Source organism: Pogona vitticeps, chromosome 5 (assembly GCF_051106095.1).
Source record: "Pogona vitticeps strain Pit_001003342236 chromosome 5, PviZW2.1, whole genome shotgun sequence".
NCBI lineage: Eukaryota > Metazoa > Chordata > Lepidosauria > Squamata > Agamidae > Pogona > Pogona vitticeps.
In genome coordinates, this window is record NC_135787.1 from 173,530,412 (window position 1) to 173,557,296 (window position 26,885).

The window sequence follows — 26,885 nt, forward strand, 5'->3', positions numbered from 1 at the left end:
CTAGGAATAATATCTGGATGGCACAGGGTTACCTGGGAACAAGTGTCCCGCAGCCCCCTATACTGACGGTCAAGTATTCCTACGTCCACCCCTGCTGTCTCAAACAACTGAGAATCTGTTTTTATCAGTAAGCAGCGTTTTACCTCCACAAGAGGACCATTTTCCTCAGCCTGATCAGCAGAGGTAGCTGTTCCAGACTGAGTAGTCATGGCAACAGGCTCCCTCTGTGACAATGAGCTTTGCTCTTTCTGGACACAGAACACAGCTTTTGGCTTGGTCCCACTAGAATTCTGAGGCACCATTCCTTTTAGCTGCTTTAATTTCTCACACTCTGAGATCAGATGACCCTTTCCCTGACAGAAATAGCATTTTCTAGTGTATTTGGATTCTCTCTCATCTTGTTTTGGTTTTCCCTCCAAAATCTGAGGTCTTAGTTTCATGTCTGAGGGCTTCCCTTCACCATGGGCCCCTCCCCCTTGCTGGCTTTTCCCTTTTATTCTCAAATCCAGCTCCTTTTGCTTGGCCTCAAACTCACCCCTGATCTGTAAAATTTCTTCCTCAGCCCTAGCTTTTATCTCTTTTACTTTTTCTTCAGTCTTATCTCTGATTTCTTTTAATTTAATGTCTTTTTGCTGAGTATATTTTTCAAGATCTTGCTCACTTTGTCTGACCTGAGCCTCATACTTTTCCTTCTTTGACATTTCTTCCCCTGATAAATTGTTAATAAACTTATTTAGGAACTTCAATTCCAATTGTACCAGTCTAATTTGGTGTTTCAGTTCCATCTCTTTTATCCTCATGGCCATTCCCCTTTTCTTGGCATCTGCCTCTGCCTGACAGATTTCAGCTCTTTCTTTTCTTCTGATTTCCATTTCCCTCACCCTCAGTTCATGCTGTTGGGCTAGGAGTATTTTTCTGAGTTCTGGGTTCTGCTCTCCTGTGCTATCACCTTGCACTGAGCCAAATTCCTCCTCAGAACCTTGGTCAATTTGGGGGTCTTTCACTTCACTCATGTCTGCTACTTGGCTTCGAGTCAAGGGCATACCCCCCCTCAGAACAGGCTGCTTTAAAAAGTCAAGCCTCAAAATAAAACGACCACTTTTTTTCCTTCTTGCCTCAGAACCCAGCTCTCCCTAGAGACTGCTGCTGTTCTTCAGCACTACTTGCAACAGTATCGAGTCAGAGCCTACCCCCCTCTGCTGGGCCTCTCAGCTGGCAAGCTAGCTCGCTGTTGCTACGCAGTTTTGCCTCAGCGTTTTCCCGCCAAAACTAGGCTGCCTCAGAGCACCTTAATCTAAGTCTCCCCAGTTGGCACGTTCTTCTACTAGCGCACCTCCCCGTGAGGTACACCTAGAAGATTACCTACGCGCCTCAGACTGTCCCTGACTAGACCCCCCTTGCTCTGGGCACACCTGCCAAGGCTTTGCTGGACCGCTGGACAACTGGACCAGTCGTATCCCACACGCTGGACACCAATCAATGTGACAAACCCAGACCTACTGGGATCTATCACACAGTTACTAAGCTGCCACCAACCATTCCCTATAATAAGTCACACAGACCAGGGATGGATTTTTAAACAACAAAAGAATAAGGTTTATTTTAAATACAAACAGGGTAAATAAAACAATCAGGTGAATAAAATAAAGTAACGTGGCTTATTCTCACACACACAAGCATACAGTTTGGTTCACCTAGAACCTTTAACTTAAAGCACAGACCCTGAACCCATCAGTTCTGGCTAACCCACAGACATCTGAACTTATCAGGTTGGTACTCTGACACACAGTAGTACCCTGTCAGACACCCAGACTCCCACAACAGCTTCTTCTTCCCCAGCTGCTGCTTCGTCCCAACCCAGTGTCTCACAGTCTGTCTCAGCATCTACTCTTCACCACACAGGCATCACATATATATACAGTACAGCCCCTCCTCCTGATGTCCCGCCTTCCACTCCCCATAGGATGGAACTTTCCCTCCAAACCCATGACAGACAGGTAACATCAGTGCTGTTATGTAACACTGAAGCACTCTAGATTTTTTTTAAATTATAAGTCCCATCATGTCTCACCATTGGTCAAGTTCATTGAGTTGGGCAGGGTGTCGGAATCTATCAAAATCTAGTAGGTCACATGTTCTCAATCATGGTCTAATGGCTTAGTGGTGTAAGTCTGATTTTATAACCTGACATAATTTGTTTAGGACTGGTTTCTCCATTCCTCTTTTGCAGTAAATCCTTTGAACATTCTGGGCATCAATTTTCTAGGAAGACGACTGAGTCTCACAATAACTATGGGATGCACAGCGGTGTTCTTCCTCCTTCTTAACATATGCACTTCAATGTAAGTGTTCCCGCAGCAGCATATTAAAATGTTCCTCTTCTCACATGTATACTAGGCTAGACACAGTCTTCCATCTTATTAGGCTGCTCAGTTGTAGAGGCATTTGTTTGTTGTTATGTGCCCTCAAGTCAGAACTGAATTATAGCAAACCTAATAGTGCTTTCAAGGTATCTGGGATATTTAAGGAATCATTTTACCAGTTCCAAACGCTCAATGAGTTTTCATGGCAAGGATTCAAACCCAGGCCTCCTCACTCGTAGTCCATCATTATATCCAGTACATCTCACTGGGTTAATAATGATAGTCATATATGCCACTTGTATTTCATGGTCCACTAATATTATAGTTGTTCTGATGAAAGGATATTATGGACAGGTCAGATTTGCCCAAGGGATGTGTGTTCAAATTTTGACCATAGTATTATGTTCAAGCAGTGGAGATAGGCTGTTACTAGATCAGAGGTGCTCCAATCTACATCTCTATAGCTGCTATGAGGAAACATGAATGTGTGTGTATGCAATGCTGCACTTGCATATACAGTGGTGCCTCGCTTAGCGATTGCCTCGTTTAACGATGTATTCGCTTAGCGATGAGGTTTTTGGAGCGATCTTGCGCTCCGTTTAGCGATGTTTCCAATCGGGAAATTTCGCATAGTGATGTTCGAGACCTTGCTTCGCTTAGCAATAACAATTTAGGTCCCCCTGTTTCACTTAGCAATGTTTTTGACAGCTCCGTTTTCGCTATTTTTAAAAGGTGTTAAATTGTTTAAAAAGGGTTTAGAGTGCTTGAAATCGTTAGTGCACTTAATACACCCTTTGTTAACCAAATTTGGCTTCGTTCTGACTCTTTTTGAATTTTTGGTGATTTTTTTCTCCCCCATTGAAATGCATTGAAAAGGTTTCAATGCATTCCAATGGGGGAACTGTGTTTCGCTTAGCGATGTTTCCTATGGCGATTTTCGCTTAAAGACGGTAATCCGTTCCCATTGGAACGAATTATCCGGTTTTCAATGCATCTCTATGGGAAAACGCGTTTCGCTTAGTGATGTTTTCCCATAGCGATGAATTTTTTTGAACCAATTAAAATTGTTAAGCGAGGCACCACTGTACAAGTATCCTTTTCTGGACTTTACATACTCATATGTCATGCCCATCTTCCACATTTCTACAGTGTCCAGCCAAATGGGCTACCTAGGTCTTTGATCACATCAAACAGACTTCCAAAAACATGATGGGGTTCCACACCAAGGCAAACAATCATCTTCTCTGCAAGACTCCAACTGGATAAAGCAGAGCTGCTTTGTCAAAACTGCTTGTGCTAGAAATACCTATTTACATCAATAAGGGCAGAACTAAACATACGTAGGCATAAGGTTCCCAATGTCGTTGCTGAGAAAAGGGAGCATTTCATGAGTTAAAATCAGTAAATCTTTCTCCTGTACACATCATTCCCAGCTGTTTTTAAAAGGATTTCTCCTGTTAGCCTTGAAAACTCAAAGTACAGTAAACCTAGCTGATATTGGTGAGGGTGATCTTGGGACCATTTGAAGGGGGTTAGGAGGAGGTTTTAACAGTCAATGCAGGATATGGTCTACCTTTTCTTTGACACATATACTTCAGACCCCCTACATCAATGTTGGACTTGGAAAATATTTTATTATCATTATTATTGGCCATGGATATGGTGGTGGTGGGGATTTTGGTCATCATGATATAAAAAGCAACGATTCCAGGTTTTGCGTCAAGGTTACCAGTATGGGATGTTTAACGTGCATGTTTTTGGGGCTTCTCTCTGGTGCAAACATACTCGCATGTTAAGAGGCAAGTTTTTGGAAGTCCCCTCCCTAGATGGAAGTGATGTTTGTATTCACAGTCCTTAACGGGCAAAGCAGGATTCAGAGACACAGGGTTAGGCTAGCATAGGCTGTTGGCTGATCCCGTACAAGAACAGTTATATAAAAGAAAATTTATGTAGATAGGAAACACAAATGCCAAACTGGTTCGACTCAAGTGCATTACCCAGTAATTTGAAGAGAGCTTGTGCCAGCAGAGGATGTTCAAGGATACCAGTCCAAACAAAGAGTGCCTGCTGAGGCAATCCTTAATCCTATCCAATTACTTGACCAGTTACCCGAACCTGAAAGAAATCCTTTTGGCATTATGAAAGAAAGCCACAGCTGGGAACAAAGAGTGCCTTGTGAAATTATACCTACTTCTACAAGTTCCAGTTCTACAGTAAAATAAAAAGGTAAAGGTTCCCCTTGACAAATTGTCTGGGCATGGCCGACTCTAGAGGGCGATGCTCATCCCCATTTCTAAGTCAGCGTTTGTCTGTTGACAATCTCCGTGGTCACGTGGCCAGTGCGACTAGACACGGAACGCTGTTACCTTCCCATTGTTGTGGTACCTATTTATCTACTCCATTTTTTACGTGCTTTCGAACTGCTAGGTTGGCAGGAGCTGGGACATGCAATGGGAGCTTACTCCGTCATGTGGATTCGAACTGCTGGTCTTTCAACCTTTCAGCCCAGAGGCTTTTGCGTTTTAACCTGCAGCCCCACCATGTTGCTATATTTCTACAGTAGAAATATTATTATTTTCCATGTGTTTTGATGAGTCATTATGATTTTGAAAACATTGAAAAAACACTTCACAATCAAGGTTGGATATACTCTGTGAAGTAACAGTTAAAAAATAACTGTGGCTGAAAATCCGTTGTTTAGTATCATAAATCATACTAGAGTAGACCCACTGAATCAATGGGGGGTTTCTGAGTCAACTCCTCCGTAAGGTCAATCAACTCAAAAGGTTCTACTTAGTTATTACTTACTTTAGCATAGTAAGTGCCACTAAAGTAGGCCTATTTGAATAAATTCAACACACAGAATAATTCACTCACAAAATCTCCACTGAGTCAATGGGCCTACTCTAGTGCAACCCATTACACTAAGCATCAGGATGATGATCTCACTGTCACAGGTTTTTCTTATGGGTGTTCTAGGCATCTTGAATGAGTTTTTCATGTTTTGTGAGATTGGCTGAAATCCTGCAATGAAACTCCCACCTGCAGAGGAGTGGTGGAAATTGCTGGCAGAGGGCCAATTTTGGTAATTTTAAAAATCCCTCTTCTGTCCCATGGCTTTTCAGCTGTGCTGCAATGCCTTTCATGGAAACTGGGGGAGCGATGGGATGACGTTGCTGGCAAGGAGAGGTAGTCCTTAATTAAATACTTCCTCCCTCCATTTCACGGCTTCTGCACAATGAAAGGGAGTACATCAGGTCAGGACAGATGTAAGAAGTTTTTAATTGCCAAAAATCATCCCCACTTGTGACATCTTCACCGTCCCACAGTTGTAAGTTACCCAACAGGATTTCAGCCACCCTCATATATCCTGTTTTTCTTTTTAAGAAGTAAAGGACACAAGTGAATAAGCAACGTAACTGGTTATTAAGAATGAACAAATGAGAAACAAGTAAATAAGAAACGAAGCAACTAATGTCATGTCAAAGACTGTGTGAAAAGGGATGTTACTTTGTAAGATATTCCAGCTTGCAAGGCCACCTGGCATTCCAGCATACCGTGTTCTTTGACTGAATTCTTTGGAATTGCACGATTGTTCTTTTCTCCCCTCCTTTTTGTATCTAGCACAGGTCTCATTAGTTTTCTCTTCATGTTGCGTGCCTTCGTTGCTGCAAATTTCAATACCATCTATATTTACACAGCAGAGGTAAGAAAGACCTTTGGGAGTGGAAAATGTAGTTTGACAGCACAATCTGATGCATTTTTATTTAGACATAAGTTGCAGTAAGTATGGCCTTTCAATTTTAAGTGGAATGAACAGGAAGCTAGGGGACATGGAAGGAGGCACTCCAAAGAATGTGAGGACTGTAAGCAAATTCAGGTGTCCCCTGGGCAATGGTCACACACACTCAACTGATCTGTCCACTCCAGAAGTACCACTGGATTGCTTCTGACATGAATGAAGAAGAGTAACAGGAATGCAATGTTAACAAGAAAATTCTACCATAACCCAAGAACTTAGGGTAGGGTTGAGACGTTTTGGGTAGAGAAGATCAAATGATGCTTCCTCTCCTACTGAGAAAAGAAGTTGTTGATAAACAAACAGTCCCAGGTTTAGGGTGGAAGATGACAATAAAATTACCAGCATTTTTGTACAGTTTAGCAGAGTTATTGAAATATCTGCTCCTTTTGAATACATATAAGCAATTCTAAACAGAGAAACTGTACCTGAAGAGTCAAAAGTGTCTGGAGGTTGGAGCTTCTGCAAAGTTCTCTTGTTGGAAAGGTGGAAGAGAAAGATGAGAAGTGTTTGCCTCCATCACACTGTGGCTTTTCTCTTCTGAATTATTCCTGGAAGAGCTGGCATAAGTTTCTGCCCAGGGGGAATCCTCCCAATGTCAGAGAAGTCAGAGCAGTGTCGTTTTCCACAGGTGCTGGGATTTTGGGTTCCTACGTCAAGTCTCTTCTGGCGAGGTTAGACCTTTGTCTTTTCCACCAGAGGCAGAGGTTTATTCAGTCCTATGGCATACAGGATGTCTTCCACAGACCATAGGGTTATGAACAAAATTGCTCATAACTCACTGTAGCACATTTCTGTTTGATAAGTGGTAGCACATTCCTCACAAGATGGTGCAAGAAATTCTATATGAAATAGTTGTGGACTAAAACATTCACTAAATTAAATATTCTGCTTTGAACGATTAATAAATCAAGTGCTGAAGCCAAAAGGCAAAGCAGATTTCAACACTAGATGCAAGTACCATTTGGAAGTCAGAAAATCTGAAGTTGAACGTTTGCTACTTTTTAGTCTTGCCTACAGTTTAAAAACTGTGAGTTCCAGCTAACAAAAATATTGGAAATTTAATATTTGTGATATATCCAAATAAATGGAAGGATTGTTCTGAGTGGTTAGATTATTTCTTTGTCATTCATGAGTAATGTTCAATTGAAAGGACCAATCCAGGCAAAGCTAAGTGACTTTAAAAGTAAGTACTGTATACCATTCTTGCTTTGTTTGAAATATTTGATGAAATAAACAAAGTAAATTAGCTTAAAACAGATTGTGCCAGGGATTAGGAAGACATTTTTGCCAATATCATATCTTTTGTAGAGGTGGAATACTCGTGGCTTTCCAGATACTCTGGTGTTTCAATTTTGTATCAGCTAACCATGGACAAAAGTCAGCAATGGGGGGCAGATGTAATCTAACATTGGGGGGTACACATTCCTCACCTGTTTTACTGAATTGCCAATATAATGTTTCAAGTTTGGGAGGATCTACATCTGCACACAAAAACTTGGTGCATCACTACAGTTTTACCTTAGTCTTCTTTGCAGGATAGAGACTCAACTGACATTGCACTATATGTTACTGTCTTATAGGTTTATCCCACTACAATGAGAGCCTTGGGCCTGGGAACAAGTGGTTCCCTTTGTCGCATTGGTGCTATGGTGGCACCTTTTATAGCACAAGTAAGACATAATTATTTCGATTGGTTTACTGTGCCAGTAAAAACAGGTTTCAGGAAAACATTTTCATATAAATTATGTACCATGCATATTTCTCTTAATGTTTGTGGATCACATATGGGCATAAAGCTGCATGAATGAATGGGTCTTTACGTAGATTGAAAGTCAGGAATTGTGCCCTCTAGAATTTTGGACATCAGTTTCTGTTAGTCCAGCTAGCGACTGGATTCTGGGACTAGGCTTTTTGTACCATCTAGTATTGCTGAAGACTGAGGACCACTCTTGGAAGGAATGTGTGTAGATCAGCGTTGCCATTGTGATACCAGACCACTCCACATGTTCACTAAATTCTAGAATAATGCCTGGGAAATGGCCTCTGTACCAAACAGTTGGCAATACACTATGCTCCAGCTTCAAGGCAGCTAATAGGGGCATCTATGAGTATTTTTAAATGTCTATTCAAAACAGCATGGCAACATGGCACTCATAATTTGTTTATATGTAGGTGCTTATGAATGCTTCTTTCCTGGGAGCCCTCTGCCTTTTTGCTTCAGTTTGTGTTGTAGGCGCCATCTCTGCTTTCAGCCTCCCCATCGAGACCAAAGGGAGAGCACTTCAGGTTGGTAACTTGCCTTTAGTACTTCAAGATCAGAAACAAGCTCTTGAACAAGAGAGGAGGCATAGAGTCAACTTCCTGGAATTTTACCTCTTATTATTACAAACACACAAGCTTTGGAGGAACCATCCGGTATGAGTAGCCGATAATCTTAAGTGTCATTCTGTTCTTCTATTGACTGTCTGAGGAACCCACAGGAATAATCTATCCTGTTTTTTATATATCAGGAGTCCACTGTGGCTTAGTCCATATAAGTACAACTGACTCATTCTGGCAAGGGAGAGCCATTTATAAAACCTGTTAACTGCTGCACATCCATGATTCTTACCTGGATCCCCAACTGAACTGGCTGCATGAACCTTTGGATACAGATGCTTTTCTCCATAGAAAGCCACAATTTATTACATGGGATTCATTGCCCTCAGCAAAGATTAAGACTTGGGAGGTTTTCAGGCACTCAGTTATAGCCTGATGTATACATCACTCCATCACAGTCAGTTAATTATATAGGAATTACTGGGGGAAAGAAAATAATCAGGAGGGGACTCACAGCAAAGTGTAACAGTGCACCCCAAGCCCTTAACAAGAAGTCTCCTGTTCAGAGTTCCACTTAAGCAGGGTTCACAGCAGGGGGCAGTTTCAGGGGACCGCAACAGAGGCACCCTTCACCATTTCCTTAAAACTTACCATTCTGTGCTAACACCAAAGGTTAGCTTTGAAGCCAACTCTATGCTTTCATGTTGTGTCTGGGGAAGTTTCAGGAGAGCTGGGAAAGGGTGTGTGACTAATACTAGTTGCTGGGTTAACCAAGTACTGCTTTGAAGAAATATTTAGAATGGTTTCCAAGTGGTTTGTTTCTGTGAGATTCCAGTTTTCCCCTCCAGAATACAAATGAAGGCATATTTCAGCTGAATATATTTTCAGGCAGGAGCAATTATAATCCCATTTTTAGTTCTAGGGAAACACAAACTGTTTGTGAAGATCTTGCATCTATCAACCAAGTGATAACTTCAATTGCCCTTCAGAGAACTATAAAATCTGATAGGTAAAATGTCTCACTTGCTCAATGACTTCTCTATTCAAGGACCACCTATGCTTATGAGGACATGCTCTAAACACAATCTTTTTCTTATTATAATTTACATTCAACTCTTCTTTACAACAAATCCCAAAATCTTTCAGCAAGCATGTTATCTCAGTTTGACTGTATAACTGAATCATATCATCTCTGTATAGTGGGATGATTAGTTCATGAGACAAAGCCCAAATGGAAAATAATCTAATAGTTTAAGCTTCAATATTGTATCTTCAACATACAAATCAAATAGAAGAGGAGCTAATAAACAACCTTGACATTACACTTTTGAGGTGGGAATTAGCTCTGACACGAGTCCATTTAATCGCATTCTTAGTCTTATACACGTACAGAATATCAGAGTTCAGAAATGTGTAAGTGTAAATAATCACTGATCAATATTTGAATTCTAAGAGTCTGATCTACAGCCTCTCACAATTTATTTTTAATGCTGTTGTATTATCTACAAATGCTACATATAGGCACTTCTTAAGTCTCTTGCTATACTTACAAGTTAGAACATAGTATTGATCAATAATACTTCACCTACAGCCTGACCACTCTTCTGCACAAATACGAAACAATGGCTGAAAGACAAGGGTTAGAAATTGTCATCTATTTATCACCAAGCTGAGGTATCTGAAGCAAATCCCAAGGAATAGTTATTATACAACTCAACCATTACTTGAGCAGATTCTCTCCAGCAAGCAACTCAATTTTAGCAGGCAGTTAGTTTAGTTCCCATCTGCAACAGCTCACTTGTTAGTGCACTAAATTATAGTTTGTTGGAACCTAAGCCAACCATTATTTTAAGACTTCTCCAACCTGTGTGAGGGACAGGTTCTAACTGTCGTTTTCTGTAGAGAAGGCTTTTGGGTAGTATTTAGACTCTTGCAAGAGAGGCTATGAATAGGTGAACACACTATGTTATCAAATTTAGTATGAAAATGCCAGGTTAATAACACACTTGTCATGAAGATGTGCAGAGGGAATAGCAGACAAATTTTGCCTCGGAACAAGTGGAACAGTATGAGATGACAGATTAGTCATGATATCAGTCTAACTTGCCATTGCATATTTTGCTATATTCTTTATATTTAAGACTCCTCCTTTTCCTGTTGTGTCTATTCATTTTGGACTACATACACTCATTCATTGCTATGCTCCAATAAAAAGTTGTATCCCACCAACTATTAGCGACACTTTTGAGATTCTACTTTTCCAGTATTAGGGTTTCACTTTAATCTGACTCTTGTTCCCATTTTCTCTGCATTCGTATACAGATGTCAAAAAGCCATGTGTGTTAAGAGACTTGTAGCTTCCTGATGTAACTGCAAATTGCTCCACTGTGTTGTCTTCTACTTTGCTCCTGGGGTTCCTGATGTAACTCTACGCTTGACAGTCCGCTTTGGGCACTGGCTTCCATTCCCATACAGAAATTAGTTTACAGCCCTCCTGGCTGGCTTTGCAAGGAAGCCTATCAAAACAAGCTCTAATACTGAGACGTTCCTAGCATCGCGGTGGTAAAATGGAACTGAGGGCTGAGGCGGGCGGAGCATGAGAACTTTGCTACTTTTCTAAAAAAGCTCTAGAATAATAATAATTTATTGTCATTGTAAGTATATACACATACAACGAAATTCACAAATTCGAATATTCCGAGAAGACCAGTGCAGGCGCTGCCTGAACCCAACTGTGTGTATTCACAGAGGCCACGAAGAAGAAACTTTCTTCTCAGCCTTATGAAATGCACTTCATTGCCCAGAATGAGCCATTTGTATTGGTATCCTAAGCTATGGTCCATGAATCCAAATCATTCCCAACAAAATCAACTGCTGTACTGCTGTTCCCTTTTGAGCATTCTTCTTTCTCTTCTGTTCAGTGTATACTGCTTATATATCCAGTTTATATATAAACTGCTGTCCAGAAGTAGCAGTTTAAATTAGCCACCCACAATTCTCCCGATCAGCCAAAGGCAGATCAAAGAACAGGGTTGCAGCCTGTGCGGGATGGGGTTACGTTCTCTCTGAAAAGACAGGTGCTCAGTTTGGGGGTGCTTCTGGATTCATCTCTGAGCTGGATGCCCAAGTTTCAGCCACTGCCAGGAATACCTTTGCATAATTAAAACTAGTGTGCCAGCTGCACCCATTCCTGGAGAGATCTGATCTGGCTGTGGCGACACATGCCATAGTTACATCCCAACTGGATTACTGTAATGCGCTCTATGTGGGACTGTCTCTGGAAACTGTGTTTGGAAACCTCAGCATTGCTAACTGGTGCTTATCACAAGGGTAACATAACCCTCCTGTTATAGCAGCTCCACTGGTCTAATTAAAAGTGCTGTTTTTAACCTTTAACACCCTAAAATGACTTGGGCCCAAGCTATTTCAAGGACTGACTCTGCCTTTATGAGTTTGCCCAGGTGTTACGATCATTAGGAAAGATCCTTCTTCTGATCCTAACACCTTCATAGGTTTGTTTGGTGGTGACGTGGGAGAGGGACTTTGCTGTTGCTGTTCCCAGACTCTGGAAGTCCCTCCCACAACAGCTGCCTTCGGGTTCTTTCTAAGAAGAAAGGCAGGATAAAAATATTTTGAATACTTATTTATTTATTTATTTGATTTATATACCACCCATCTGGCAGCCAAAGCCAATACATAAACGAAGGCAAGGTATCATGCCTCCTTGTCTTTGGATTGTTTGCATATGGCAACTGATATGTCTTCACTTGCTCAAAACTAAAAACTTTTGATTAGTACATTACAGACTAGACCTTTGGTCTAGATGGGTGGGGTAGAAATCCAATAAAATAAATAAAATAAGTAAATACATTGTAACTGCCAATAATAACATCACTGAAATCATATATAAGCAAAAATTTAACTGCTAAGAGCTATCCATAATTCTCTCAAAACTTTTTTAAAAATCTTTTTTAGCAAATGAAATGATTGAATACCCACTAAGAAGAGGGAAAACAGAAGATGCCATTGTATTTCATCGGCTTGACCCTGATTCTGGAAAGCACAACTAATATGTTTTTTCTTTACATGCTTTAAAAATGTACGTTTTCACATTTTAATAAACTTGACTTGTGGTTTTTTAATCACAAAAGAAAATACATGCATTGTGCAAGTAAATAGAGCTACTGAACTCTGTATGGTAAGTTTTAAATGCATACAAACATGCATTTGTTTATATCTGGGTTGATAAGGCTGTTACAAGTTCCTTTTCTTGTAACTGGTCCTTTTTGAACTTGCACAAATGGGTCTTCTACTGTGCTGAGCTGTTTAGAACATTCTAGAGCTGAGTAGCTTGGTGTGAGGATCCTACTACACATCCTCTACCGCATGCCTAAGCATCAATGTAAGCATCAGATATCTTGCATTAGTGTCATCTCATTTCTAGATCTACAACCACAGCAACATGGAAATGTGATGAACGAAGGTAGTATGAGTTCACAGATGACCAATCAAAGAACCTTTTTTATGGTTTCGGTGACTCACATAAATGGATGATTAGCTGGTTAACTGACTGGACTCTACTTCCACATCATGCAAAAACAGCCAGAAGCAGCATCTGGTCTTGCACTCCCAGGGCTAAGACCACATGGTCATCTTTGCACAGAAGATAAACCAATGGTATAGCTACTGAATGACTACGAGGACCTTTGGAAGCAGAATATTTTTTAAAATGATAGCATAACAAAATATTCTGGATAACCTATTTAGCAAATCATTTTGAAGGAACAGGGAATCCCTTTTGAAGACCATACAGTGTTATCCTCCCCCCTTGAGTCACATCTTAATATAGTGAAGGAGCTTGAATGAGTCAGAGAAGCCAACAAGAATGCCGTCAGCAGGCTAGAATCCTCATCAAGAGTCTGGAAGGTCATTCAAAGTGGACTAGTGAAAACTGAGCTACCAGACTAAGATAATCCAACCTCTCCTAGAATTAACCATGATATCAGCAGAGGAGAATTTATACAGTATTTTTAATGATGATAGGCAACTCCCCAACTCTTGAAGGACAACTACTTGGCAGTAATAGTAATGGAAGGTGACTGGTGGAGAACCTTTCATAGGCAACAGCAATAACACACAAACTAATTTGTTAGTACTGCACAGGATACGGCATATATAAATCACTTCTGAATATATCTTGAAAACCCTATGATGAAGCAACTGAAAGTAAAAAATAGTGCTGGAAGATGAGATTCCAAGGTTAGAAGGCACTTAGTCAGCTACTGGAGAAGAGTAAAGGACACGTATATATAGCTCTATTGCTAATGAAGCAGATGGATTAAAGTTGAGAGAACATTTAATTGCCACTGTACAGAGGCAAAAGAAAGAAAATGTTTAACATTGCAGGACCTGGTGAGAATGAACTAAAATGGACTGAAGGAAGACATTTTCAATCAAACAATTTACACAGTGTTTTACTCTGGACAAACACAGGAGAAACCTTCTAGTCCTAATAGTGCAGTGAGACATTGCATTTTAGCCTCTAGCTACTTGTGCTGAATAATATCAGTCAGACATCTTGGAAAACCTGTAAGTAATTCTCATTCAAGTCTACCCCACAACTAATAGATGCTGAAGAATAGAAAATATTTTATATAAGTGGTGAGAAAGAACTTGTTTGCAGATTAAAACAAAATGTGCTGATAATCCTGAGTGACTAGAAAATAAAACGAAATATTGCAGAATTTGGTCTAGGAGTCAGAAATGAAGCAGGAGAGTGTCTCATGGAATTCTGTAAAACCAACCATCTATTGCTTCAGGTAGCTGAACAGATGACTGCACAAACTGATGTCACCAGGTAGGCCAATAACCTATATATAATCAGAAGCAGAAGATGGTACAGCTGTATTCTCTGTGCCAAAACAAGACTAAGAGCAGACTGTAGTACCAACCATGAACTATTAATATAAAAATTAAAGATGGCACTAAAATACAATTTTAATTTCATGTGATAAAATCCTTTTAAAGAACAAATTTGTGTTACTAAACTCATTGACCATGAAATTATATATTGAAACAAGAGATAATATAATAAAAAAGGTAAAGGTTCCCCTTGACATTTAGTCCAGTTGTGTCCGACTCTAGGGCGTGGTGCTCATCCCTGTTTCCAAGCTATAGAGCCAGCATTTTATCCAATACAGTATTATAATAGATCATGCAAAAACATTAATTGTGTAAAGAAATAAAATCCCAGATGACTGATGAAACTCTTAAAATAGTTAACAACAGATAAGGATTGATTGAAATAGGCTCAGAATGCTAAATCCAATTTTACACTGACTGTCACACAGGGACATAAGAACTGTTACAATAAACAGTGGAAAGCAGATGAGAACAAGAGAAGTGAAAAACTGAGATTTCTTTCATAAGATTCAAGAAATCAAAAGAAAATTTGATCCAGGATTTGATTAAGGCTGCCAAAAGATGAAAGGGGATATACATGACCTGATGACAATAAACAGAAGACGGAAACAATGTACCGAAGAACTAAACAAAAAAGATGCAAGAATGACAGATTCTTTTGAAGAAGATTCCTGAGACAAAGAACCCACAATTTTAAAGAGAAAACTGGAAAGTATTTTCAAAGCAACTGGAATAAATCATTAGGAATAGATGGGAAGCCCACTGAACTATTTCAAGCTACAGAGACTGAATCTCCTAAAATTTGTACAATACATGAACAAATATGAAAAACAAAGCCATGGTTTACAGCCTGGAAATGTTCAATATGTATTCCAGTCCCCAGGAAAGAGACACTGATACACTGCTGAACATTTGAAAGTGTACACCAGAACCGGCGCAGTGAACCTTAATCATCTGATCTGTCCCCCAATATTTATCTTTCTAGTTGTCAATCTGTTTTTATACAGATGGTGCACCACATCATGCTTTGGCACTGAGTAACTTCATGCCATTAAAGTCACTCAATGCATGAACTAGAGCTATCTGTCAGTGACCCCAGCCATTCTGAGCTAGGAATATCAACAAAGTGTGGTAAGATTTGCTAAAATCTTTGATGGACAATCTGAAACAGGCCTTGCTATATTTTCTTATATTCCTATGTGCCTTAGCCTGGAAAAGCACGGCTATATTTTTGGGGTCATCAGAAACAAATGGCACCAGTATGCAACCATTATAGGGCTGGTGCAGTGTTCACAGTAAGCACAACTGAGGAGTAAAGTGACAACCCATGAGTTCCAACTTTGTAGCTTCATTATCCTTGGTTTACGTCTCCACAATAATGGTGTTTGGAAGGTGTTGAAAAAGAAACTAGCTCCCTCCTCTTATATTCAGTACCGATTCTTAATGCTCAGTTAGATACATGAAGGAAGGCTTGGTCCAAGTCTGTTGGGCAAGATGGAAGAAAGATTTGTAAACCATCCAGAGTAGACCTTTAGTCTAGATGGGCGGGATAGAAATCAATCAATCAATCAATCAATCAATCAATCAATCAAATAAATAAATAAATAGCAAAACTAGAATGGTGACTGGCACTGCAACCAATACATCTGTCCACAGACTAGCAAGCTAGTGAAAAATGGTCATAGATTAGATTTACCATTATTACAATTAAAAAGTTACAAGGAAATGGGGGCATTATATTAATTTTTAATTGTCATTTAAGTATACATAAAACCTTACTAAACCAGAATGAAAGTAAAAAAAATCTTATTTGGGATTTTACACCTCCTCTCTAGCTTGCTGCAATTCCAAGTTTTACTGACAAGGGAACAGCTGCATGAATTTTTGAAAACCCTGTTCTCATCAACCCCAGAAAAACCTATTCTCTTTCTTTCCCCAATCAGGTAATTAACTTTTTTTAAAAAAATAACCATGCAGTTATTTTTCAATGAGGAAGAGATTAATGGACTTTTGATTTCTGAAAATCACCTTTAAAAAAAAAACTAGTTTTCATCTTATTTTCTTTTCTGTCTTATCTTCTTATACTGTATTACCCTCTTCTCACATCTGGGCTTCTCTCTCACATCCATCTCACTAGCAGCATCTCCAGCAGAGACACAGAATGCATTCATTCACATCAGAAATAATTAGACCCCTCTGTTTCCCATGCTGGCTATCCAAAGACTGCACTACCATTTTGGCAACATTCCTTTGCTTCCTCTTTCAATGCAAAGCTGAGATGGATCAACAAGAGGGTTTTTTTTAATGCCTATAAAGAGCTCTTTTTTTCATTGCTCAGTTAAACTGCTGCCATTCCTATTATTTTGATAACAGACTCTTTTCTGCACCTTCACATCTCTGGCTATGGTGAACATATTCAGAAGAAACTCCCATATAAAACCTGAGACTTAAGTCAAGCACTTCCATTTTTAAAAGAACATAGCCACTTACATTAGCAAATTCTTAACTTATTTGATTGACATTACTATACTGCAATCTCCGAGTTCACACTTTGGGAAATGGGATCTGAAGTTGGTGGAGGGGGGCTTCACTACATAAATCTGCTCTTTCTTTTTGAAAGAGCATGAAGGGAAGGTGAGGGATCTAGCTGTATTCCCAGCCCAAAGAACTGGTGACAAAATAAAGGGTAACAAAGAAGACTGTGATAATGAATCTGAGTCATAGTCAGAATTGGAAAGGATGCCAAACACTGGGCTATAGAGTCCTGACTCTCATCAGCAGCATGTTCTGAATGTGGTTTTATGCGAGCATAGGACTAATCTGCATCAGCCATAGAGATCACAAAGAAAAATAGTTTTGAAATGACTACCTTTTTTTTTTGTTCAGGTCACTGTGTGGTGAGCATTCTGTCAGAAAACCTGCAATGTACATGCACTGATTAGGGCAGAATGAAAAGAGTGATGACAAGTGACGCTGCACAGATTTAAAGTAAAAGGGAAATTTTTGTTCCTTGCAAGCTTGTTGGTAGAATTATCTATATCTCCTACCAACTCTCGAAGACGTCTTCAGAGAGGGAGTAGTCGGAGCTGATGGAACAGAGAGCTCAGATTGAGGGACGTGAACAATAGTAGGTTCCATTGCGGGACTGGTTGTGGGATGGAAGGTCTCAAAGATTTCTCCCACAAACATGATCAAAGTTGTTGTAACCAGAGCTTAAGAACCAGTTTGGTTAACTTCTTACACTTGGGACAGGAGCGAGTCTGGTGTCTCTCACCGAGACAGAATAAGCAGCGGTCGGGGCCGTCAGCACAGTGGAGCCTCGACTTATGTACACCCCTACCTACGACCATTTCGACTTATGACCAGCTCTGGCAGGAAAATTTTGCTTCGACTTGCGGACAGAGCTTCCACTTACAAACCCAAAAGGCATGGAAAAAGGTGGGAAAAGGGAAGCTCAGCCTCCTGCCCCCCCCGCCACAATCACTGCCTTTGGAGGCCTCCCAGGGCTTCCCTGCTGCCAGTTCGTAGAGGTTCCACTGTACCTACACTGTTCCATTAATTTAATAATAATGATGGGCTCTCAGATCAATCCTGATTTATGGTAACCTTCTCAGAGCATTCTAATAATCTATGACAAATTAAGGTAAGAACTGTATTCGTGGAGGCCAAATTTGACCTTAATTATTTCAATGCCAGGAACAATGCCACATTTTGTCTAAGGGAAGAGCTAGAGAACTCTATGAGAATTCCAAATGGTAAAAGTGTTGGCAGAGGTGGATGCAACATAGTGTCTTCCTGCCTAGACCCTGGGGGACATATAGTTTTCTTATGCTGTTTACATTTATTTATTTATAATTTGAGGAAGGGGGCAGTTTTCTTATTTGAACTGACTGCAACTCAAGAAGGAACTTCCCGATCTTCGAAGTAAACTTGATAAGCACACCGAAGAACAGTTTCAAATATGCTATTATACAAACAAAAATTGAAGAACAGGGCCACCTGCTTTGATTTTAGTAATATTCAGTAGGAAAAAAAATCTATAAGTACACTTCTATTTTAAAACCACACTGTAATTCCACAAGATTTTTGTCGTATGGAAATCCTTTCTAGTATAAGTATACTCTACATTGGCATAACTGCATAAATAAATTGACTGTGAAAAGAAGCTCTGGATTGAAGCTAGAGATATTATCAGGAAAGTATGCAAAGCAACAATTTCCACTGTCAAAAGAAAAGAAAAATCTAGATAAGTGACCCATGCATTTCTCAAAATTGTTAAGGACATATGAGAAGCAAAAGCGGAGACAGAAATAAGGTCAGAATATTAAATGCAGTCTTTCACTGCCCGCCATATAGAGACAAATACAACTATTACAATAATCAGTGCAACAGAAATGAACAAAAAAGAGGAAAAACAAGTGTTCTTTTCCACTTCCATAAAATCAAGAAACCAAGGGGAAATTTAAACTTAGAATAGGCATGCTGAGAGATCAATACATTGTCTGAGCAGGATAAAATAAAGAGGAGATGAAATCAATATTCTGAAGAACTATAGAAAAGAGATGCTTTCAAGAAGAACCAGGATTTTTTTAGTTTTAGAAAATGAGGTGAAAGCTGCTGTCAAAGCAGAAGAAATAAATCACTAGGTAGTGGTGCACTGCAGTCACCAAACAACAACAACAAACAAACAAAAACAACAACAAAAAAACTATAGAACCATTGCATTAATCTCCCATGAAAGCATGTGATGCTCAAGATTTCACAGCAAAAACTTTTAACATACTTGGAACAAGGAAAGTCCCAAGTTCAAACTGGATTCAGAAAAGTAAAAGGTAGTAGCAATCATACTGCAAATATATCTTGGCTACTGGAGCATACCAAAGAATTTCAGAAGACAATCATGTTGTGCTTTATAGATTACACCTAAAATGAGAAGCTGTGGGTTGTTTTTTTAAAAACAGATGCCCTTCAACAATTGCTTGTCATAATACATAACATACACTCTGGACAAGAAGTTACTGTTAAAACAGAATATGGAGGAACAGAATATTTTTCTCATAGGCAAATGTATCAGACAAGCTAAAAATTATCTCATTTGTTCAACCAGTATGTAGCATTCAGAAAGCTGGATTAAACGGAGATGGAGAAGTGAAAATTGGTAGATGAAATAGCAGTAACTGAAGATTTGCAGATGACACATTACTGGCAAAAAGTAGCATAACTTGAAATGACTCTGATAAAGATGAAAGAAGCAAATGCAAAAACAGGGCTACAGCTCAACATTAAGACAAAAATCATGTCTACAATTACATAACTTTAATGTTGAAATGAAGAAATTAAAATTGTTAAAATTATCTACACCTCAGTTCAATCAACAGTCCAAATGGAGATTCCATCAACGAAATTGGAACACAACAGAAAACAGGAAGGGCAACTATGAAAGAACTAGAAAATATCTTCAAATGTAAAGATGCATCAACTGGAGAGAAGGTGAAGATCATCTGGACCAATCACTATGTACGATAGGAGAGTGAGGAAAGCTGGCAGGAAGAATAATTGACTCGTTTAAAAAGTGGTGTTGGAAGAGAGCTTTGTAGATATCATGGGCCGAAAGGCAAGTAACTGGGCGCTAAATCAAATCAAGGCTGAATTTGCTCTAAACACAAAAACAGTAACCTTAACATCCATAATAAGCACTTGGGGTGAGAATTACCTAACTATACTGAGATTGTACGAGATTAGAACGCTCTGTGCAGATTAAAAGACTCAAAAAACACAAGTCTATATTATATGGAAGATGAAACTAAGAAAAAACTAGGAACAGCACTGTGTATAACACTGAGCAAATAATGTGTTTCTAATTAAAAGATCCAAAGACAACTTAAAATTATGCGCTCCTCTTTCAAAAAGGCAACAGAGGAAGTAATACCATATTTTTCCGTATATAAGACAATGCTTTTGTCTAAAATCATTACACTAAAAATTAAGGGTTGTCTTATAAACAGAAGTAAGCTGAGGAGAGAACAAAACGGCCTATATCTTGCCTCTAAAAAACAGGCTTCCTTCAATCACAAGGCTTAGCTGCCTCCAATCAGGAGACTTAGCTTCCTCCAGTCAGGAACCTTATGTAAATGATGTCAGCTGATGCCGAACAAACCAAATGGAACACACCTTGTTAGAGGTGGAGCTGTAGGCAGTGCTCAGATACAACAGGGACTTACAATGTCAGAGTGTTCTGAGCCCAGAGGCTGAATACTGAAAGCTAAGATTTCTTAATTTTGGGTTAGAAAAGTGTGTGTGGGGGATCTTATACGCAGAGAAATATGGCATTTCTAGCTGAACAAAGGTACATTAGCAAATGCTTACAACGTTGGCCAAAGACCAACAAATGATATGAAGTTTTTCTTCATATATTCACAATAAGACACTCAAAACATTTTTTGAAGTATTTTAATTTGGGGCTCCATACATTGTAAAGAACAAGTAGACCTCTGGGGGCAACTACAATTCCACTGTACCAGTCAGCATCTTAGGACAATATCAAACCATGTGCTTTTCCTCTCTGATGGCTAATGGTTATGTACAGTATAAAGAACTGAAATTATGGCCAGCCACACACCTTTGGTAAATTAATTTCTGATCTGATCACATTTTCTGGAAACAGCAAAAATCACACATTAAACTCATTTTCAAATGCAATTATGATTTTCTTTTGTCTTTTAAAACAAAAGCTTTCTAAATAAAAGACCTGAATGGTTGTCACTCTAGAGTGATGGTATAACATACTTCCAAAACAAAGGTCAACTTTCTAAAGACTCCTACATGACTTTCCATGGTAAATCTGTATCACGGCAGAAAGTATCAGAAGTCAATGTGGTCAAAAATGTCCTCCAGGGATAGAATATTGATAAATAGTTCAGTAAAAAAATCCTTAGCATTACATACAACCAGTTCATTTTAAAAAATGACGCTCCTCCCATTTGAGGCGTTTTTTCCGGGGCTGCACAAAGTCATCATCAGAGTCATCTGATAAGACCGGGCTATCTCCATCGGCACGACAATAAGGCTGGAGAGGGAATTTTCTTTCTGGAAAAAGGTTTTTCAGAAGTTCCTCAAAGTAGGCTTCCAGTTTCATGCCAGCATCAGCCACTTCTGAATCAGGCTGGTGAGGAAATTAAACATGTTAGTATGTTATAACTTTTTAATCTACAGTAATATAATATTAAAATATCTTGAAATCTTATAATACAATATTAAAATATCTTGAAAATGTTACCAGGCAAAAAACCACTGAAAAACGGCAGGATTAGGATGAAGGTAAATAAACATTACCATATAAAGCTTCCAAATACAACGAGAAGTACTGTAAAGTATTTTTTTTTAAACTCAAGGATGGCAGTCAACATTTTCTAAATGTACCTGTTGGAATCAGTGTAAGAGTGTAATTCTGAGCTAGGAATTTCTCTCAGAAGGATACAATTAAGAATCCATCTAGCCTATCTCATATTTAATGCTGAGCCTCTTTTGTACATTTCATTCGCATAGAATTTTATTCTATAAGGAGTCTGGGACAAGGACTCAAAATTTGTAATGTTAAAAATATTAAAACTGTACAAAGTACGATTCCTTGAGTTAGGCAACTTCTCTCGCATTGAAACTCTCTTGCCTGAGACAAAATTGCCATGCAGCTTAACAAAGAAACCAGTAGCAGAGAAGACTCAGCAATGTACTCCGTTATAATAATAAGTGATTATTATATAATGTTATCTTAGTTGCTTTCTAATACTTGCATTTTATAGAGAAATCTATGTTTGGATCAATAATATTAAGTAGCCACTGTTTGCATGAAGCCTAGGACAAAACTCACCAAATGAACTTAGGTACATACTTATTTAACAGTGTTTTTAATCTGCTATAGGTAATTAACAGGTAGATAAAGGCTAACAAATTATTCCTTTCTTATTTATTTAAAGCATTTCTTTATCACCAGAACTCCCACAATGATTTCCAGTAGATTAAAATTAATAAAAATAAAGTAAAATATTATTCTTAAAACTTGACATTATTTAAAAGCAAATCCAAAATATTCTTTCATAGCCAGCTTTAAAAACCAGTCCTTGAGGGCAAAAGCTTCTATGAACAATACAAATTTAGCTCCCATCAGAAGCTCACAGAAGGCGCCAGGCTAAATTATCTTTGAGAGGAAATTCTCCAGCATGGGACACTGCTAGTGAAAGCTGATAGCTTAAAGGAATATCAAAACAATGCACTGAAGAATTTTCTAACCTCATTAAATTCTGCACAATTTTGAAAGATCAGTCTGAAATCAGCTACAACATCTTCCAGTTTTGTGTATAATGGGTGATGCATTTGCAATCTGTTCTTGATAGTGGACAAGTCCATTGGCTTCTTTATTATTTTGTAGTAGTCGGGCACCTAAAAAGAAACAGATCAGTATTTACAAAGATTAACTTTGATGTGTAAGGGGATGGATTCAGCGGGATCTTCTACTGGGTAAAGATTGTTACTCTGCAGAAGTACTGTAACAATGCTGGGGTTAGAGGTCCCAGACCCCTATGTAGATCAAAATCTGTGTATAACTCCTGTGCCGTCAAAAATTACAAAGTATAAACAGCTGATTCACACACACACACACATACAGCCACATTAAGACCTTTGATCTTGAACTCATGCCCCAGTTCTAGGTGGCCAGGGGCACAGTAATTATTGGATATTTATTTATTGAATATTTATTTACTCATTGAAATATTATTGAAAAAAATCCATGTATAATCAAAACAATGTTCTCAAATCCATACAAGTCAAGGGAGAAGTGTATTCTCAGAAAGAATAGGTAGCTTGTTACAATACAGTTGTGCTCTGCTTCAACAGATTGCTGGGTAAGCAAGGAAAGTCACAAAAGCTCCTAAGTAGTCTGCATGTATGCTTTCTGGAACAAGCTCCTGGGCTGATTATTCACTGTTGTCAGGTTAATAACGATTCTGTGCAGTGATTCAGGGGATCAAAATGTTCGCATACTGGTGGGTATACCATTACAGGAGGAATCTGCAGTAGTTTACTAACAACACCAAAGCACAATTTGTTTCAAAAATAGCTACTAGTTGTAGCTTTAATGCCTGATGATAGGGAACTGTAGTCTCTCCCAATCCACATCAAAATGACTATAACAGAACCTGCAGCTGGGTCTTTAGGAACCAAATTGGAGAAACCTTTCCTGCAGCTTTATGAGAAAGAGATGCTCTATTCTTCCTATTCTCCACTCTTATATTAAAGCTGTGCATCTCCACAAAAGGTAACAAAATGGAACACTGAAAACTCACAATGAAGTTTATTCTCGGCTGGTATGCTGGAGGCATTGAGGCACGGATTACATGAGTTCTGAACTTTAACTATATCTGGGCCCTTTGGCTCCTCTTTCCAACTTTTGTATGCAACCAAGCTGATAAGCGAGCTATGTAGGAAAGGAATGGCAGGAAAGCAAAGGAGAAATGGTAACCCTTGAACAAGACAAAACAGAATAAAAAGCCACAAAAAATATGTAAACTACCTGTATAGGTGTGGTGCCTCTTGCATACTCACCCAGAATGGACTTTCATGGTGAGTGTTCCCATTCTCTGTTAAGAGTGAGGAGGCATTTACTGGTATGAGATGTGCCCAGTCTAAACTCCTTTGTGTAAAGAATATTTGCTCTAGCAAGCTTACTATTGGAAAATCCACTGATCTTTGGTGCATTTTTTCCAGATTAAAACAGCAGGAATACCATGCACTAGGGGATTTGCTTCATCTGAAATACTAGGGTTCTATTCTAGAAGGACTCTAACAAAGACTGTGAAAGAATACTATCTGGGACTGTGAAAGAATACTATCTGGCATCTGTCACAAAGCCAGCCTTCTGTGCAGCTTGAGGATACATCTATGCAGTGTCTCACAATCATGGTTATTTAGAAGAGCCTTCATCTCTAAGAGTGAGCCTCAGGCAAAGACAAATTAGGTGCAGAAAGCATGTATGAACAAATCTGCTGCTTCATGGACTTTCTTCAGAGTAATGTAGAGATATTTTTCACTGAGATTCTATGGGTGAGATTTGCTTCCTTTGAAGTTATATTCTTCAACAGGATGGGTACTGCAGGGTATCTGAAAAGAGCAATATTAGTGCTCTTTTTAAAATAAGATTCCTCTAGACATAACCTCAACATGTTAAGTGAAGACTGCCACATAGTGCTCACACTGGCTAGATAAAAGCTCCCAAGGTGGACAAATGACCTTGATAAGAGAGGGAAGGAAAAACTGAAAAGAGGAGAGGACCCAGAATTTTCTCAAATTTCATACATCATGTGATTTCTGCCTTTCTTGGTAATAAGGGAAGATTATCCAAAAGATGTGGATGCTTCCTAATGCCAAATAGATATATGTCTTCCCTAGCAAAGATATATCTAGCATAATTTACTTTAATTATATGCACTAAATATAAATACAGTGGTGCCTCGCAAGATGAAAACAATTCGTCCCGCGAGTCCTTTCATACTGCGAAAACGATCGTATTGCGAAGCACGGTTTCTCATAGGAATGCATTGAAATTGCCTTCAATGCATCCCTCTGAGATGCCTCGCAAGATGAATGCCAATTTTTTCATCTTGCAAAAATGACTGCAAGATGGAAAAAAAAATCATCTTGTGAAGCATGGCCATAAGAAAAGCTGTCTTGCGAGTCAAAGAAAAATCGCAAGATGCCTTCGTCTTGTGAGTTTTTCGTGGCACGAGTTCGTCTTGCGAGGTACCACTGCATACAGATACCATAAACTGTTGTGAACCTGCATCTATTTAAAAAACAAGATTCAAATATGACTCATATATGTCATTGGTTTGCATCAAAGTCTTCTGCCTGTTAACACTGACTTTATATACTGCATTGAAGTCGAGAAATGAACTTTTTTCACTAGCAATCAGTGCTACTAACATAATACAAGTAATAAAGTGACAACTGTACCATAGGAGGAACTGGATCTTGAAAAGCAAGGCTCATTTCATGACAGTAAAGATACAGTAGCAGTCTTTCACACTTCTGCAGAAATGAAGAGAAATGTAGTTACCTGAAATAGAAACTTAAAAAAGCAGAACAGCACTGGAGTCTCTGGGAAGTACACTCAGAGAGCCTATTGAAATTCTGACATCTCTCTCTCACACATACACTCTCACACACATATACACAGAACCCTCCTTCTGTCGCTAAACTATTTTGATGCAAATATATAATTTTCTTGAAGTACTGACAAAATGGACCACACACACATACATAAACATCTAAAGAATGATTGCTTCATTAATTAAATGGTGTATTTACCCAAAATTTCAAAGATGATATGGACTAAGCAAGTTGACTATTTTACATGTGATAAACATTCACTGGATCTTCATCTTCTAACTAAATAAAAACCTAGGAAGACTGTAAAGTAGTATGCCAGAAGAACTCTGATTCCAATTGCTATTCTGGAATAAGTAGTCTTACAAATCTCTCATTTATTCACTCCTCATTGCTCACATGTGTGACCCATGTAAATGATAACATTAGAAACTAAGAGACTACAATATTATAACATTGCAGTAAGTGTGCACGGAGACATTTCGTTATCTGTTTATCAAGAATGCAAATATAAAAAGCCAGAACAGATCCTTATGTACAAGATGCCTTTTGGATGTGTTCTCAGTAATTATTTAGAAATATTTTGTGTGTGTTACCAGCACACTGTTTTACAAGACCTACAAAATGAACACAATGCAGTTAAAACTAGTATTCTCACCCTCCGATCAGCAGGTATCAATCCCATATTGCCTTCTAGTTTTCTTTTCTCTTCAGAAGCATTACTTGGGCCATCATATTCTACTTCTGGCTGAGAGAGATCACGGCAGAATGTACAAATCCATTCCCCGCTAAATGAGATAGACAGATGTGCATCAATCCATGTTTTTGAGTTCTGAGTGCTTTAAGAGAAGTCTTTTATCAACTTCTATGACAGCCAAATGATAAGCACATGCCTTTTTTCTAATTTCTTCATGCAAATAGCACTACCTCCTTCCTCTCAGCCGCATGTCCTTATGCAAACTTGCAAATAAACTTCATGACTGAACATCCAAGTTTCCATCCTAGAGGAAGACAAAGATCTTCACTCATGAAGTTTCTTTCCATGTTTGCACAAGGAGGCCTGTGGGGCGTGTGTTTCTTTACTGCCCACAGGACACAGAAAGTGCCTTGTTTTTAGAGCCACTAGCCCTTCAACTCCAGCTCTATTTCTGAATGAGCAAACCCGACTAGAATACAAGACTGATCAGAATGTCAATCTTGTGTTTTAAAATATAGTAGTTTTAAGTAACATAAATTAAATAACCAAAAGAAGGTGGAAAAAAACTAAAGAAACAGATTAAATAACAGACAAAAGCACAAGCAGGATGTGGTATAGAAAC

General features: G+C 38.9%; 2 protein-coding genes and 1 long non-coding RNA gene across 5 annotated transcripts in view; 1 reads left to right on the top strand and 2 right to left on the bottom strand.

The window, feature by feature from the left end:
- SVOPL (SVOP like) overlaps window positions 1-12,641 on the top strand; it is a 38,441-nt gene extending 25,800 nt beyond the window's left edge. The window contains exons 12-16 of the mRNA XM_020800481.3: window positions 2,231-2,342; window positions 5,988-6,069; window positions 7,746-7,835; window positions 8,338-8,451; window positions 12,460-12,641. Of these exons, the coding sequence (XP_020656140.3) occupies window positions 2,231-2,342; window positions 5,988-6,069; window positions 7,746-7,835; window positions 8,338-8,451; window positions 12,460-12,471 (410 nt within the window). The 3' untranslated portion in view covers window positions 12,472-12,641. The remainder of the gene's footprint in view (window positions 1-2,230; window positions 2,343-5,987; window positions 6,070-7,745; window positions 7,836-8,337; window positions 8,452-12,459) is intronic.
- TRIM24 (tripartite motif containing 24) overlaps window positions 9,712-26,885 on the bottom strand; it is a 67,794-nt gene continuing 50,620 nt past the window's right edge. For all 3 annotated transcript variants that reach the window (XM_020800432.3, XM_020800431.3, XM_020800430.3), the window contains exons 16-19: window positions 26,225-26,354; window positions 25,414-25,488; window positions 22,693-22,842; window positions 9,712-21,568 (exon numbers count right to left, since the gene is read on the bottom strand). In XM_020800432.3, coding sequence (XP_020656091.1) covers window positions 21,359-21,568; window positions 22,693-22,842; window positions 25,414-25,488; window positions 26,225-26,354 — 565 coding nt within the window. In that variant the 3' untranslated portion in view covers window positions 9,712-21,358. The remainder of the gene's footprint in view (window positions 21,569-22,692; window positions 22,843-25,413; window positions 25,489-26,224; window positions 26,355-26,885) is intronic.
- LOC144583121 (uncharacterized) lies at window positions 23,141-25,407 on the bottom strand. The gene is made up of 2 exons (XR_013536726.1): window positions 24,007-25,407; window positions 23,141-23,878 (listed from the first exon to the last, which is right to left on the bottom strand). It is a non-coding gene; the product is annotated as an uncharacterized LOC144583121 (long non-coding RNA).